General features: G+C 46.4%; 1 protein-coding gene across 2 annotated transcripts in view; it reads left to right on the plus strand.

Moving 5' to 3' along the window:
• FAM20A (FAM20A golgi associated secretory pathway pseudokinase) overlaps nt 1-16,070 on the plus strand; it is a 53,076-nt gene extending 37,006 nt beyond the window's left edge. The window contains exons 2-11 of one of the 2 annotated variants that reach the window (XM_008531490.2): nt 3,916-4,100; nt 4,780-4,830; nt 6,270-6,348; nt 9,979-10,071; nt 10,824-10,939; nt 11,488-11,668; nt 12,684-12,793; nt 13,604-13,685; nt 14,161-14,220; nt 15,440-16,070. In XM_008531490.2, the coding sequence (XP_008529712.2) occupies nt 3,916-4,100; nt 4,780-4,830; nt 6,270-6,348; nt 9,979-10,071; nt 10,824-10,939; nt 11,488-11,668; nt 12,684-12,793; nt 13,604-13,685; nt 14,161-14,220; nt 15,440-15,704 (1,222 nt within the window). In that variant the 3' untranslated portion in view covers nt 15,705-16,070. Of the gene's footprint in view, nt 1-3,915; nt 4,101-4,779; nt 4,831-6,269; nt 6,349-9,978; nt 10,072-10,823; nt 10,940-11,487; nt 11,669-12,683; nt 12,794-13,603; nt 13,686-14,160; nt 14,232-15,439 lie in introns of both variants that reach the window. The other variant, XM_070561528.1, reaches the window with a different exon arrangement.
• The last annotated feature ends 295 nt before the right edge of the window (nt 16,071-16,365 follow it).

Consider the following 16,365-nt stretch of genomic DNA (forward strand, 5'->3'; position numbering starts at 1 on the left):
CTTCCTTTACAATTGCTTCTTTGGTCCAAACCTTCTGTTTGTATATCCTCTCCCTGGTATGTGTGTCCTTGCTCTCAATCATGATGTTGAGTGTTGCAGTTTGGAATTTGACTCCACCAAGTCTTTCTTTCCAGTTGGCTATTTTCAGAATCAAGGCTTGAGTAACATAAAATACAAAGTGACAGGCTGAAAGAGAGGAAGAAATGGTTGCCCCAGGAAGACTCAGATTAAGCAAACGCATAGGTACAGAGCCAGTGGAGCTATTTCTCTAGGAATGATCATGGGGATAAGAAGCTGGAAGGAAGGGCTAAGACCAGAGGATCAATAGAAGGAGAAAGCATAGGCAGGATATAGGTTCCATCAAATTAGGTCCCAGGACAGCACAGGGTCCTAGACACCAATGGGAACAGAACACAAGGAACAAGATTAATGAAACAGACACAAGGTTAGAAATTCAGCAGAAATTTAAGGACCTTGTCTTGGTAAAATGGCAAAACTTCAAGTATGTGAATGTATACAAGCATGTAGCCTTGACAGAGTCCTGGGTGGGAAGGTGACTGGCAGAAGACAAATAGACAGTGAGTTCCAACATCCAGAAAGAAAGTGGTGGTAGAGATCCAAAGGGGCACAGGGTAAATATTCAATATCAAGTGCAAGAACCTGATCCCCAAAGGCTCAGGGGACCCAGTCGTTGAGACATGGCTCCCAAAGACCCAAAGTCCATCTTCTGAAAGGCTGATTCATGGGGTCAGCGTGTGCCCAATAAGAAGTCTAATGAAATACTGAAACCAAGTAAATCCCTTTGTGTAGTGTTTCTCAGAGTGAATATAGAACTAAGAAGGTGGAGCTGAGATGATTTGGTAAGTGATGTGTGGTACCCCAGCCAGCGAGAGTAGAGGCAAGAAGTAACCGGTAACTAGGTTCCCAGATTACCGGCGTGAACAGTCCCTGGCAGCTCAAAGGCCTGATAGAACCAGCATTTGTCTCTGCCTCTTCTCAGGTTCTTGAACAGTTAGGGAAATTACCATCATAAATGTAAAAGATCATGACAGGCTCCTTCTTTGTTCTATGACTTGCTTTTCCAATCAGGGAATTACTTGTACAGGTAGAGAAAGTATAACAGGTGTTTCACTGACAATTCTGGGTTCCTTTGTCAACATCTCGCTGCTCTGTTTTCATCTTCCTTGGCTAAAGAAGTGCTGTGCCATGTAGTTCAAAAAAGTAACTAGAAAATCTTTGTTTTGAAGAGTAGCTTACTGTCTGAAAACCAGACTACCATTTTAGGGAGAAATATCCTCACCTGTTTCTGAAATAACAAAAATGAATAGTGTTCAAATCATGTTTTGCATATTAAGTGTTCTCTACAGGTGAGCTAGGGTGGAGAAATAAAACCCATATTGTTAAGGACTGAATGTTTGTATCCCCCACCAAATTCGCATGTTGAAGCCCTGACCCCCAATGTGACTGTACTGGGACATCGAGTCTTTAAGGAGGTAATTAAGGTTAAATGAGGTCATAGGGTGGTCCCTAACCCAATAGGACTGGTGTCCTTATAAGAAGAGGAAGAGACAGGAGGGATGTGTGCTCACAGAGAGAAGACCATGTGTGGAAACAGCAAGAAAGAAGGTGGCCATCTGCAAGCCAAGGAGAGAGCCCACAGGAGAAACCAAACCTGCCAACACTGTGTTCTCTGTCTTCCAGCCCCTCGAACTGCGAGAAAACAAGTGTCTGTTGTTGAAGCCCCCAGTCTGTGGTATTTTGTTCAGGCAGCACCCACCAACAAAGACAGCATTCAGAGTCCTTTATCCATTAGCACTGTAGACACAGTGCCTAAGACGTACAAAAGCTTTTGAAATGCTCCAAGACCTGAACAAAGAAAACGTATTGGTTCAAAAATGACAAGAAAACTCCACAATCAAAATGAATTAATATATAATTCAGTGTTTACAAAACGAGTCAATGTTGACTCGGTTATATTACTAAATACTTTATTCTTAACAGAATTCAAAATGATAAAAGAGAAGCTTTAAAAAATTATAGAAAAAATAAACATTGAATGTTGGGGGGGATTTTAATATGTTTGATATGATAGGAGGTGTAGGTCTCCAAGAGTAGGGGTACCCAGAGGCTACCCCGGAGAGGACCAAAAGCTGCTGCACGTTCATTCCTTCACATCAGTTTCCAAAACTGAGCCCCTCCCTCAAGACAACAGATTTTCACTCAGGACAGGAAACCCCCAAAAAGACAAGCCGTATTATTTTACTTTATTCACACAAGGGTGAGATGAGTGACAGCTGGCCTGCTCAGACCCACCTTGCTTCCGAACTCCATGACCCAAGTTGACATTCAGCACTTACCAAACTCTTCCACTAGGGGCAGTGCAGAGTAAAACCTCCCTCTACTCCAAAGGGTTGGGACTCTTGGAGATGTAGTCTGAGGTGACCAAGCAAAGTTTTTTTTGAAAATTAGGGTTTTATCTTAAAAGTGATTGTGTATTTCATTTTCTCCCCCGTAATATGTCTATACTTATTTTAATATAAAAGTAATTTTTAAAAGTATTTACCGATGCGAAAATTTGACATTCCAACAAGATTGGTCATGTTTGTTTTGTTATTCATCCCATCACAGACCTCAGAGGTATGGTATCACAATTTGAGAAATACGGATGTGTAGGAACACTCAAACTCCGCCCCCATAATTCCATCTACCCACTACAATCAGCTTTACCTAGCAATGAAATCATGCTGATTTTGCCTTGCCTTCCAATTGGAAGGCCTCCATCTTTTTACTCAGCCCTCCTTTTATTCAACCTTCCTCTCTAATCCCCTGATACACCCATCCCTGGCCTGCCTCTCCTAGTGCTCATGTTGTCCCCAATCCAGGAGCACCCTCCACATCTCCCCTTCAGTTCAAACACCACCCATTCAATAGGGTCCAGCTGAAGTCAACCTTCTTCCCCTGTAGTCTTCCTCTGACTTCCTCATATAATCATCTTTCTCTCCTCCAAGATGTTAAGATATTTTAGTCTGAACCATTTGTCTGGCATGATACAAGCACTTTCTCATCATCAGTGCTGGTGAGGTTCACAGGACCAGGCAGGATGGATTGGCTTTCTCCCACAGAGGCTGGGTAAGCCATCTGGGCTGGGCCGCAGGGTGAAAAATTGAAGGGCTGACTGACTCCTGATAGACAGAATAATAATTTACAGTTTACAACTGCCTTCTATTTTGCTCTGGTTATTTCATAGATGTACAACTTGTCTCCCAAACTAGACTCTAAGCCTCCACATGGCACTGGCTTTGTTTTTTACTTTTTTCTTTTTACCCTGGTGGAAAAGGCTCCTGAGCAGGACAAACAGTGTAAGTGGCTAATTAATTCTTCTTTTCCTCTATGAGGCGTCTAACTCACGTTCCAGCTCTGCTTAAGGATCCTCATGGCCCAGTCTTTTCATTCTTACTAATTACCTCCTCTCCCCTATCTTGACCCCTTAGGTCAGAAAATATTGGGAAATATAAGATACAGACTTTCCCGTGGGAAAGTGCATGAAGACGCCCAGGATCACTCTGTGAGAACCCGGATTATATGACGTCCCTAATCTTCTTCTTCATCATCTGCCCTTGTTCTTGACAGGCTGTGTCACGGTTGTAGTTAGGTGTTTGTGTATTTGTGGTGGTATTGTGTAACTGTTTACCTATTCTGCTCGCCAGACTGTAAGCTCTCTGAGGGCAAGGAAGGACCATGTGGCTGTTTTGCCCTGCATGGTATCCTAAGCACAGCATAAAGCCTGGTACACGTAGGTGCTTAATACTCTTGTTGAATGAAGGAAAGAATGAATGGAGCGTCCAGATAAGGTGTTTTGGCAGGTCTTTGCATTCTTGTTCCTCCCATTAAAAAAAACTCTTCTGGCTCTTTCAGACGACAAAGGATGTACAAGGAGCAGCTGAACCTTACTTCCTTCGACCCCCCACTGCAGCTGCGACTCGAGGCCAGCTGGGTCCAGTTCCACCTGGGGATCAATCGCCACGGGCTATACTCCCGGTCCAGTCCTGTCGTCAGCAAACTCCTCCACGACATGAGTCGCTTTCCCACCATCAGTGCTGGTGAGGTTCACAGGACCAGGGAGGATGGATTGACTTTCTCCCAGGGAGGCTAGGCAAACCATTGCTGGCTGGGCTGCAGGGTGAAATATTAAAGGGTTAACTCTGACTCCTGATAGAATAAGAAGAGAAATACAGACATTGACCTTTTTCCCTTTGATAGAGATCTTACAACGATAATCTTATCACAACCCCACAAGGCAGGCACAAGGAGGGGCTCTGTCCACTGAAAGAAAGGTGATCACTACTATTTATCTAGTACTTCTTTTGAACCTGGCAACTCTCTTATACAAGGATGTTATGACATGGACATTATCATTGCCATTTTATAGATGGGAAAACTGAGACTCAGAGAGGTTAAGCAACTTGGCCAAGGACCCAGAGGTGGAGCGAGGACTTAACCTCAGGCCCGCTGTCTCCAGGTCTGTGCTGTCAAGCACTATAACAGTCTAAGTGACACAGCAAGTTATTAGCAGAGACAAACCTAGCATTGGTTTCCCAATCTGGTGCTGCTGGAGTGTCCATTGAAGGGCTAGAGAGCATGGGGCCTCGATGGAGAGCAGGGGGAAGACTGCAGCCAGCGGAGGCTCTGGGAGATGTCCTACTGAATGGTCAAGGCCCCCATGTTGTTGGCTCTCCCAGGAGCATGGCCGAACATTCTCACTGTCCTTCTCCTTTGCAGATTACAGCCAGGACGAGAAAGCCTTGCTTGGGGCGTGTGACTGCACGCAGAGTAAGTAAGGCCTCACCTCCATCCAGCCCTCCATCATCACAGATGTGTGAACCCCAGGACGTGGCAGCAACATGAAGGGCCCACTGTCCACTCCCTGAGGGCCCTGGTCGGGAGTTGAAGGAACAACTCTCTGTCTAATCTCTGAGAACTCAACATTTCTCCCCACCCGCCCACACACAAGAAAAGGCATTTATGAGGCGTTCTTGTGTAGGACCCTGCTCGGCAGTGTATGGTCCGGGGACCAGCATCATTGACGTCATCAAGGAGCTTGTTAGAAATACAGAATCTCAGTCCCCATTCTGATTTTCTGAATCAGAATCTGGATTTTAGCAAAACCCTCAAGAGACTGGAGTACATTCTCGAATTTAAGAATCAATTGTATAGGACAGTGGTTCTCAACCCAGCAACAAATTAGAGTCAGCTGAAGAGCTTTAAAAAGTGCTGCGATCTGGCCTCCACCCCAGGGGGTTCTGATTCAGTTGTGTAGAGTGAGGCCCAGGCATCAACATTTTTAAAACGTTCCAGGTGATTCCAAGGTTGAGACCCACTAGGGTAAATGATTAACGGAATCAAAAAGATAGGCATGAGATGCAGCACAGTCCCCTCCCAGGGTGCTATGAATTGGGTACAGTTGTGCCTGGACACTGCACTGGACCCAGCCCTCAGAGTGGCCAAGTCAGGCCTGGACACTGAAGCTCCCAGGCCAGTCACCACTGACCCTGAGTAATGTCATCCATTTATGTCAATATACTGAACACACATCATAAATTTCTGTGTGTGTCATTACGTGTTAAAGGTTTGAAAGACAACGTTTGTAGGGCCCAGGGCTTCCCTTTTATTTAGTTTCACACCTGCCATGTGCCATTTTATAGAACACAAAGGTGAATGAGACAGTGTCCCGACCCTCACGGAGCTTACAGCAGGGCCAGGACAGGGTGAAGCAAGTGAGGTGCCAAGGACACAACATGTGGGGGGTCGCACTCACTGTAAGGGTCATGTGAATGCACCTCAGGTGCCTTGTCCACCAAGCCTTGTCCCAAGCCCAGGTATACAGTCTGAACTAGGAAGAGATAGAAACAAACTAGTCTAATGCAAGATAACAGATGGCATAATCAGAATCTATCAGGGTGCCATCGAAACCCAGCCCTTCTTAGGGAAACATTCTTTGGGGTTTTCAGTGAATGTCAGTCTGGGGAAACCTGAATTGTTTGCCTTTTTCCCATAATGGCAGAAAAAGTATTGTCTTGAGCCCCTGGACACACTCTCCATGGCCTGACACGATGGCATTTACCCTGCAGGCTTTGAAAGCAAATCCTAGTCTTTAGGGTCTTATTAAGTAAGAGCAAAGAGAAGAATCGACTGGTATATGAATGAACAAAAGGTCACAGCCCTGAGCTCAGGCCCAGAAGCATCATTAACTCCCCCTCCTCCCCCCACAGTTGTGAAACCCAGTGGGGTCCACCTCAAGCTTGTTCTGCGGTTCTCGGACTTCGGGAAGGCCATGTTCAAACCCATGAGGTAAGTGGCTGGCTTCCGCGCCTCCGTGCCCAGCTGTGGCAGCCCTGAGGGAGTTTTGACCAAAATTAATAAAAGTGGTCTGAAATCTTCAAGCCAGTCATTTGGAAAGTCTGTGGGCAATCTGCCCCAGTATATAACTGGTTTTGATGATAATAATTAAAAACAGGAAAAGCTAGTCTCTATTTGGTCTTTGCTAGTATCTCTGCTACACAGTTTACAGGATTGTGTCTTTGGATCATCAGCAATCTTATGAGACAGGTACTGTAACAATATCCACTTTGCAGCTGAAGACACCAAGGCTCAGAGAGGCCACTTCACCCCAGTCTCCAAGCAGCGGGGCCAGGATTCAAACCCAGGCAGTTAGGTTGCTGAATTCACGCTCTATAATTGATACCCACTTTTTTCCAGGGCTAGGACCCTCAAAAATTTTACAGATCTCTACATAATAATACTTGTTTTGATTGAAAAACTAGCCAATGAAGAAAGGCTATTATGAACTCAATGACACTTTGTAATTAATTTCTGTTTTCGTAATAACAGCAAATACATGCTGTTTAAAATTTTGTAGTACATATAAGTAGACAAAATAATTTGTATTCAGTCTACAGACAGAGCTTGGTGTGCATATGGATTCCTGGCTTCTAAAGGGTCTGCACCTCACAGGTTGGGGACTCTGAATATTCCTCTTAGAGATGACATGTACAAGAGACAATGGCCCGAGGGATTCCCATTACCCAAGTCATGCTTTCTGCCAGAATGCACTGTCTTCCAATGGAATCCAATTAGATTGACTTAGAGTCTAAACTTTCAGTCAATTGAGAGGCCTATTGAAGGCCCAGTAATGGGTCTGGTGGTGGGGCCCCATCTTAATTCTAGTCCTCCTGCACTGCTTTAGCAAAAGCACCCCTTTAAGGAGAGCTTGGGAATAGAGAAGCTGCACATTGCAGCCACTTGGGGAGCCTTAAAACATCCTGTTGCCTGAGTCCCACCCTCAGAGAGCCCAAGAGAATTGGTCTGGGGGTTCCCCCTGTGATCCCAAGGCCCAGACAACCTTGGGAACCGCTGCTATATAAGAGCCCCCTTTTACCCATGTGAAAATCCAAAAACCCAGTTAAATTGGTCAATGTAAATGTATAACTTTTCAGAGATGTACGTGAAACAAGTGAACATCTGCCTATATTTAATTTATTGATGAAAAAAATCCCATCATATAAAACAATACATAGATTTGAGAATATTGCTTTTCTCCCCCCAGTCTCACATTTCACCTGTTCAAACTTTTTGTTATTTGTCATCATTGTCACTAGAGTCAAGTTTGGAGTCAATGTTAAATCAATGTTAAATTCCTCCCCCAACACCCCCTCCCCCAGTCTGTTTTAACAGTTCTGTCAGATAATAAAACCAACACAGCGTGAAGGTACCTCAGGTTAATGAATCAGTCCTAAACAAAACAAAGAAATTTCGAGGAGACTCTGTCATTTGAGAGACCATGCAAGGATTTGAATATAGAGCATCTCCCTTTTCTGAGGGACAGTTTTGGGACGGGGTCTTATCTTATATCCAGGCATTTAAAGTACTAAAAGAAAATTGTATTCCTTTTAAAAGAGAGAGAGCAGTGACCACACATGGCAATTAACCAAGGTTCCAGAAGCAGGCACGTGATTCTTTGGCGCACCAGTCAGCTGAACACATGAGCCACCGTCGAGTTCAGGCCACTATAGAGTTTTAAATTATTGTTATGTTTAGTCATGCACATTTAATGACTACTCATAAATGAGCACCGGTGAAAGAGAGGAAGCAGAAGGAACACTGATGTAGAAACTCGAGATGTTAAAGGGAAGCAGAAAAATAGTGATAAATTTGCGAATTCAGCACACATCCCCAAAGCCAAGAATTACGTTCTCTGAGCAAAATTCTTATATGGCACATTAGGATGTCTGCAGTTTTTTAAAACTGGAAGCTCATATAGATTAGGCGAGCTCCACTTTCACTTTCCATGCATGGGTAGGGAAAACTACCCAGGCTTGCAATGTTTTCTCTGCAGGAAAGCACGAGACGCGCCAGCCTCAGACCGCTTCTCTGCCTTGTCAATTACAAAACACAGAGATTGTTTAAATGAACCAGTTTCCTTCCTAAATATCATTAGGTCACAAAAGCCATTTTATCTATTATGCCATAACACAAAGTTGAATCTGCATTTTTATAAAATTTAGTCCTAACCCAAACATAGTTATCATTTTAAAATGTATTTCTTGAAAAAGCATGCATTTTTCCTATAAGTAGTTTAAAGTAAACAGCATTTTCTCATTAAGAAGGGAAAGTACAAATTCATCTTGGATAATATAAATTATGACCATAACTAAAAATTATATTTTTAATGTAATGTATACAATGAAAAATACACAAAAAGCACTGATGTAAAGTAAGAATGATTTTCACGTTTAAAATCACTTCTGAATGTGCCATACAAATACGAGGAAGCGATGTTTTAGAAATCCTAAAGGGTGTCGGAATTCAGGAACTAAAGTAAGATTGAGACACATGGACAGTCCTCACTGGCCTAGACGTTTGGTGATGCCAACGAGCAGACGTGGGTCAAGCCTGGGCAGGAGAGCTATATGCTAAAGGTGGCTGCCCTTTTTACAGTGGAATCCCTACTTTTGGCAGCGCCCCCCACTGTGGTTTCCAGGACTCATTTGTGTTTTTTGGCGAAGTGCACATCACTGATTCTATTGCTGGTTCTGTTTGTTTATAGCTTTTTGCAACATTACATTTATTTACATTTAAATCGCTTTTGCAGCCATCGTACAGCCCCACACGGTGGATTATAAGATTATGCGAAGATCATCATTCTTCCATGTTTATTAGCATCGAGGCGAGTCAACCTGGGGGCCAGAAGCCATGATGCCCTTAATGGGTGGGAAGTACCTTCCAGAACACACACACCCAACCCGCCCAGCATACTCAGGCAGGCTGATGCTTTTCAGGAACCCATTCGAGATTTAAAAATGTATATAAATCAACATCGTCTACACCAGCCTGCCTGTACCCTCTGGCTGGGCCCACTCTCATGACCCAGCTAGGGTTTCTCTGAGGCAACAGTTCTGTTTCTTCCTCTCTAGCACCCTAAGACCCAGAGCTTTTCTGTTCTTCAAACCTCAGTCATACTAAATTTCATCCCTAGGGCACTTTTCCTTTTATAAAGTCTTGTCTCGCGCCCCACCTCTCTTAATCCTTGGGCATCTGGGTCTGTACAATCTCTAGTCCTGCTAGCGAGTCCCCTCTCCTCTGTTTATATCTGCAGAAGGAGCTCTATATTTCTTCCCTCTTAATTACTGGGTTTTTGAAAGAATCAGCGGCTGTCACCAAAGCTGCTTAAGTAGGAGACTTGGAATTGGGGGTGCCTACAGGACAATGTCTTGCAAGAAGCCTGGCACCTCCTCCTGTGCAAGTCTTTGCCTAGCCAATCGAGCCATGGGCCATTCCTGATGTGTTGACTGTCCCATCATCTGTGCATACATTAAAAGCATAAAAGCATGTTTTGCTCCCCTCTGGTCATGCTTATCAGCTCTCTTCTCAGGCTCCCAGCTGAGGTCTGAGTCCAGGGCGTGATTCCTTCCTTCCTTCCAGACAGCAGCGAGATGAAGAGACGCCCGAGGACTTCTTCTATTTCATTGACTTTCAGAGACACAATGCTGAGATTGCTGCTTTCCATCTGGACAGGTAGGGTTTGGCCCCATGGAGATGACGTTGACTGCAAGGGCCAATCCACATCAGGTGGGACCTCCCTGGCATTTCTTCTTTCCAGCTCCTTATCTTCTTCATGAACCTCAGTGATGCCTTCTAACCCAACACATCCCCTCCAACCCCATGGGTTGGAAAACACAAGGTCTTTTAATGTACTGAAAAGAACAACTTACAAAGAAAACTAACTCTGCCAGGCTGCTCAAGCTGCCAGCTTGGGCCTGACATTGTCCTTTGCTCTCTTTACCTGATCCAAGGAGTCTTAAGGTTGTAGCATTTAAAAGTGAAAGCACATTCCTAAACTTCCTAGCTCCTCCTAGTTGCCTATTATTACTACTCAAGGTGTGGTCTGTGGACTGGCAGCCTGAGCACCGCCCAGGAGCTGTTCAGAAATGCAGAATCTCAGCCTCACCCTGGCCCCACTGAGTTTGAGCCTGTATTTGAACAAGACTCCAGGTGACTCATCTGCACATTGAAGTATGAACTCTGACCTAGAACACAGCTTGGATGGTGGGAAGGTTTGCCGAGGAGGCTTGATGGAATAAGGATTCCTTTTCCACCCCTTTAGATGTAGGTTTGGGCACTGTAGGTGTGGGCACTGTAGGTGTCAGCTCAGCACTGCAGAGACCCCCTCAGCTGGGTATGGTCAGGAATGCCAGTCAATTTCTAGTGAGTGATCATCGAACTCCCTGACCATTCCTTAGGTCTGAACATGGCTCCCTCTCTTTCAGGATTCTGGATTTCCGACGGGTGCCACCAACAGTGGGAAGGCTAGTCAATGTCACCAAGGAAATCCTGGAGGTCACCAAGAATGAAATCCTGCAGAGCGTTTTCTTTGTCTCTCCAGGTAGAATACCGGCCAAAGCAATATTCTGGGTCTAAGAACACGGTAGGCCGATGTGGCCACTGTTACATTCAGCAGTGGGCTGACCTCCTGCCAGTAGCACCATCCATTAGAGGGATGGGTGTATGCTGCCCTCAGATACTCCCGCCCTGGTCCACCTGAGCATCACACAAGATGAACAGGGGATGGGTAAAGTTTGTACATGAGAAGCTAACTAGTCTGTGTGGGCACTGAACTATGATGCTGGCCTCAGTGAGATCAGATGTTATCCATTCAAAGAGCATTCTAATCATATGGATAGGATGCAATGAGGCTGGGTCCCCCACGCTGTCTCTGCTCCGAGACATTTGAAAATTGGCATCCAGGATACTCAGTTGAGTAGCATTCATGAGCCCCGACATCTGGAAAAGGCAGTGTTTTCTTCTTCTGCCTTTTCCCAAGCTGTGAGTTCAGGGTTTCCCTTCCCTTTGAGTGGACTTCCTGAGGGTGGGAAGACGGCATGCCTCCAAAGCCCTTCTCTTACTCCTCCTCTCTTCTCCTCCCTCCTCTAGCCAGCAACGTGTGCTTCTTTGCCAAGTGTCCATACATGTGCAAGACTGAATACGCTGTCTGTGGCAACCCACACATGCTAGAGGGTTCCCTCTCCGCGTACCTGCCATCTCTCAACCTGGCCCCCAGGCTGTCTGTGCCCAACCCGTGGATCCGCTCCTACTCACTGGCAGGAAAAGAGGAGTGAGTTGGCCCCCTGGCCACAATGCCATGCCCACAGTCTTGCAGTACCAAGGACTTGTGGCTAGCCTGGCTTTTGGACCCAAAAGCTGCCTCAGTCTTCTTTGTGTCATCTCCTATCGATCCTGGGATCAGCTGTGTCTCTTCTCTCCCTTTACTTCATTTATTCAGTTATAAAGAGCCTACTATGTACCCAATGCTAGGTGCTAGGGGATACAGAAATGAAAGACACAGGTTCTCCCCTCAAGAAGCTCCATGACCTAGTAGGACGGACAGACAGGTAGCCAGGTTATGAAAACACAGTGCAACACTTGCCGTAACAGAGAAACCCACGAGGAGCCTGCAGGGAGACCCGGTTCACCTAAGCCCTGTGACGCCAAGGACTTCATAGTTATATCCCCAGGGCCTTCCACACTCCCTAGCACATAGTAGGTATTCAGTTAGTGTTAGTTGACTGAATAGGCTCATGAATCCAGCCACCCAAATCGTGGTGGAAAGAGAAGTAATCCGGGAAGGATTTCTGGAGACGTGACAGATCTTGAGAGACCCGTGCAGGCTGAGTAAGAGCCCATCAGATGAAAAGGGACACGGGGGCATCCCAGGCAGAGGAGCACGTGTAAAAGAGAAATGACACAGAATGGCTCGTAGGGAGACCTCAAATGGCTCAGAACCGGAGGGCCAGGGTCCGAGGCTCGGTGCGAGGAGCTGCAGAGGAAGCAGGGGAGGGAAACGCAGCCAGCCTTTCCCCTGCGGCCATCATCTCCCTTCCCGCATAGTATCACCGCCCAGCAGAGTGGAGGCTCAGGACCTGCTCACCACATGGCATCTGCACCCTCCCATGTCTTTGCCCAGGATCCTCCTGAATGCCCCCAACGACCACCTGCGTGCCGAGCAGCTGCCACCAGCCCAGGGCAGGATCAGGGAGGCAGGGACTTGGGGGGAGGGGAAGGTGTGAGGAGGGCCCCCAACACCTTGCCATCTTGGCTTTTCCAGCCCCAGGACTTCTTCTCCCCCTCAGGTGGGAGGTCAATCCACTTTACTGTGACACAGTGAAACAGATCTACCCGTACAATAGCAGCAACCGGCTCCTCAACATCATCGACATGGCCATCTTCGACTTCTTGATAGGTAGGTCCCCATGCTCAGGGCATCTGGCACGAGTGGGCTCTACTGTTGGGCTGGGATTCTCTGTGAACTTGGGCAACAAGTTACAGCCTGGACTACGAGGACAGAATAACCCCGCACCTGCCACAGCCTTAGAAGTGATGGAGGTCCCAGAGGACAGAAGTTAACATGCTCCCCTCCTAGGAGGGGACATCACTCAGGCAGACAACCCTGCGGCAAGGCCCAGGCAGGCGTCGGATTTGAAGTTATTTGTTCCCTTGACCAAGTGAGAGGGAAACCAGGGAGGAAGGGAGGAGGGAGCACAGTAAGTGTGGAGCAGCAGGAGGGCCCAGAGAAGGGACTGGTCAGCCCTTCTTCAAGTCCCTCGGGGACCAGGGAAAGCTAGGGACAGAGCAGATAGTTACAAAGGCAGCCGTCATACACGCTTAGATCTGAAGTCAGACAGCACCCACCCCAGCGCACTCATGCCCCCCAAGAAGTTAACCTGTGTCCTTACTGTACCCGGGCCTCGGCTGAGGAGCTCTGGTCAGGAAAGTCCACCCTGATGCGGTGTATTGGAACCCCTGGCCAGGGGCTGGGAGTGGGGCTAGAGTGAGTCTTAGATTTGAAAACAGGCCATAGTAGTTTGTTTGCTTACTTACCTTCCTTCTCCCTCTGCAACTTCACTAATAACCCTGGGGAATTGACAGCCTGTGACCCTGGGTTCAGACTCATCTCTGAATAGGCCTTCGTGCCCCAGAGAGAACTCAAACGTCGGGAGTATCCATCCCCTGGCCTACGGGCCTTAGCGCCAATGTCTCTTCTCCTTGACAGGAAACATGGACCGTCACCATTATGAGATGTTCACCAAATTTGGGGATGATGGGTTCCTTATTCACCTTGACAATGCCAGAGGGTAAGTGACCCCACACTCTCCTCTCCCAGCCCTACTCCTTGTGCAGCTGCTCAGGGGAAACCAGAGGCCCCTAGAGTGAGGGGCCTCCACGTTCTATCTCCTAACCCTACTTGTTCCATTTCCTTTTTCTCTTGCTCTTTGCTAAGTACCACTTGATTCTCCTCTACCCTAAGAGAACTAGTCAAACAGACTGAAGTTTTCCACTTTTACTAGATGGTTCACTCCTGGAAACACAGCACATAGCTCACCCTCAGTGGTTGGTAAATGAATGAATGAATGATTGCTTGGTTTTAACATCTTTGGACAGACCCTTTTGTAAGCTGGTTGAGGAGTAGGGCTGGACAGGCAGCTGCCATGCTCCCTGGCACTTACTCCAAGCTGTCATTCAATGAAAGGCTGAGGTAGAGAAGAGAGAGAAAAAACGGTGAGGAGGAAGAGGCTCCTTGCCACCCTTGAAAGCCTGTTTCTCTCCTAGGTTTGGACGACACTCCCATGACGAAATCTCCATCCTCGCACCGCTCTCCCAGTGCTGCAGGTAAGCTTTCAGTTCCAGCACAGGTCACAATTGTGACACTTCATCCTGCTCACAGCCAAGCTCTGAAGGTTTTATTCAGTTTTCACTGGCCTTGGACGTAGCAGGGTGGAATGACAGGAATTAGATCATTTCTTATACTACAAGGACAGAATTTTCCCCAGCAACATCTCAGACTCTTTCATCCTTCAGCACAGGATGACTTAGGATTTATTCTCTAACCCGCTCAGATAATCACCTATTTTTGCAAAGCCTGACAGTCTTTGATATGCCTAAGCAAACCTCTGCTTCACCCAGCACCCTTATAAGCTCATAAATACTACTGCATCATCACCATCGAAGCAAAATCCTGATAAAAGTCCCATAAACCTGCATCAGATTGAAAGGAAGTACTTAGATTTGGGCCTGGCCGCCACTTCTCTAGAGAATCTCTAACCTGCTTCCACCCGGTGTTCCAGCCAGGCTTGGAAAACTGGCCAGCTGCTCAGCTGCAGGACGTGATTCACATCTAGCAAAACCACCTCATTCGTTTCCCACTGGAAAACTCAGAGCAGAGCCTCCATTTCCTTTATCTACATCTTAGGTTAACTTAAACACGCTTCCCTCTTTGCCTCCCTTCCTCTCATCCTGAGTAGAACAGGCAGTAGTTATGACAAAAGTCAGACAATTAAGCTGCTCACAGATCTAAGTCCAAGTCAGATTCCCACAGAAAAATCAAAATCCTCAAGTGAAGACTGTCCCACCCATTTCCATCCCTCTAACTTGAGAATGTGACACAGAGAAATGTTACAAAGTTGGCAAGAAACAACTTGGAAGCTGACAGTTTCTACAACTTTTGAGATGGCAAACATGGTCCTCATTTCACTTACCAGAAACTTCCCTCATTAGCTTTAAAAGTCATTATCACTTCTGTTTTGATTCCCTGAGCAATGTCAGATGCAGCCGGGTCCAGCATCACTACTGTGTGACACGACAATGATTAGAGTACAAATGGCTCGGTAGGTCCTTGACCAAAAGGCAACTGGGCAAAGGACTGCAAAATAGTGGATGTCATCTTTTGTTCATGCCCTTTTTACCCGGTTTTCATTAAAACGTGCTTAAGAAGGCACTGGAGGTGGTCTCAGAACATCAGCTAGAATAGCTGTCCGGGTAAAGCAGCAAGTTCAGGCAAGTTATTTTCTTTACATTTACTTATTTGGTTCCTATGACTTTGTCCTTCCAGGATAAAAAAGAAAACACTTTCGCACCTGCAGCTGCTGACACAAGCCAACTACAGACTCAGTGATGTGATGCGGGAGTCACTGCTAGAAGATCAGCTCACCCCCGTCCTCACAGAGCCCCACCTCCTTGCCCTGGATCGGAGACTCCAAATCATCCTGAAGACAGTGGAGGAGTGCATAGAGGTCCATGGAGAGCACAGTGTCATAGCCAGCGGCCCAGCAGAACAGTCGGCCCCAGACTCTGGCCAGGCCAACTTGACAAGCTAGGGGCTGGACAAGTCAAATTTCAGAAACTACACCTGGAGCCGGCAGGGGACTCTGGAGTGTGGACCTCACGCTCACATCCTCCATCAATGCTAGAGGTTCTGGGTCATGAGCTCAGAAAGCAGATAGGGACACTGGGATGATTCTAAAAGAGCAAAAGAAGTGGGATCCACCGAACTTTCTTCCTTGGTGCACTGCTTGGACTGCCTTGGCTCCCTCTTTCCAAGAAAGGACTGTTTCATCAACAACACAGAACACCTCCTGAGCCCACTGGGAAATCTGGATGTGGGTCAGGTTCGGAAGGTCTGAAAGCCCTGCTCCTAGGAGAGTATTAACTCTAACAAATAAAATAAAAGGACATCAAGTGGATACCCAACTGACCTCCGCATCCTTATTATATCTACAAGGATAATTCCCAGTCCAGCTAAACAGCTGGCACATTGCTAGCAGACAAAACATCTACCGATGGTAACTGTCCAACCGGGTCAAAGTAGACCTCACACTTTCTACTTACATTCCAGTCACTGTAGCCCAATCTGAATACAATAATCCCTACCAACTGGTCCTAAAGTACTTTCTCAGAAATAGTATTACAAGACGTAAAAATAATATAAGGATTCGCTCAAAATATCAGAAAAGGGATGTTTTCATCGGAGAGTATTTA

Source organism: Equus przewalskii, chromosome 10, assembly GCF_037783145.1.
Source record: "Equus przewalskii isolate Varuska chromosome 10, EquPr2, whole genome shotgun sequence".
Classification (NCBI taxonomy): domain Eukaryota; kingdom Metazoa; phylum Chordata; class Mammalia; order Perissodactyla; family Equidae; genus Equus; species Equus przewalskii.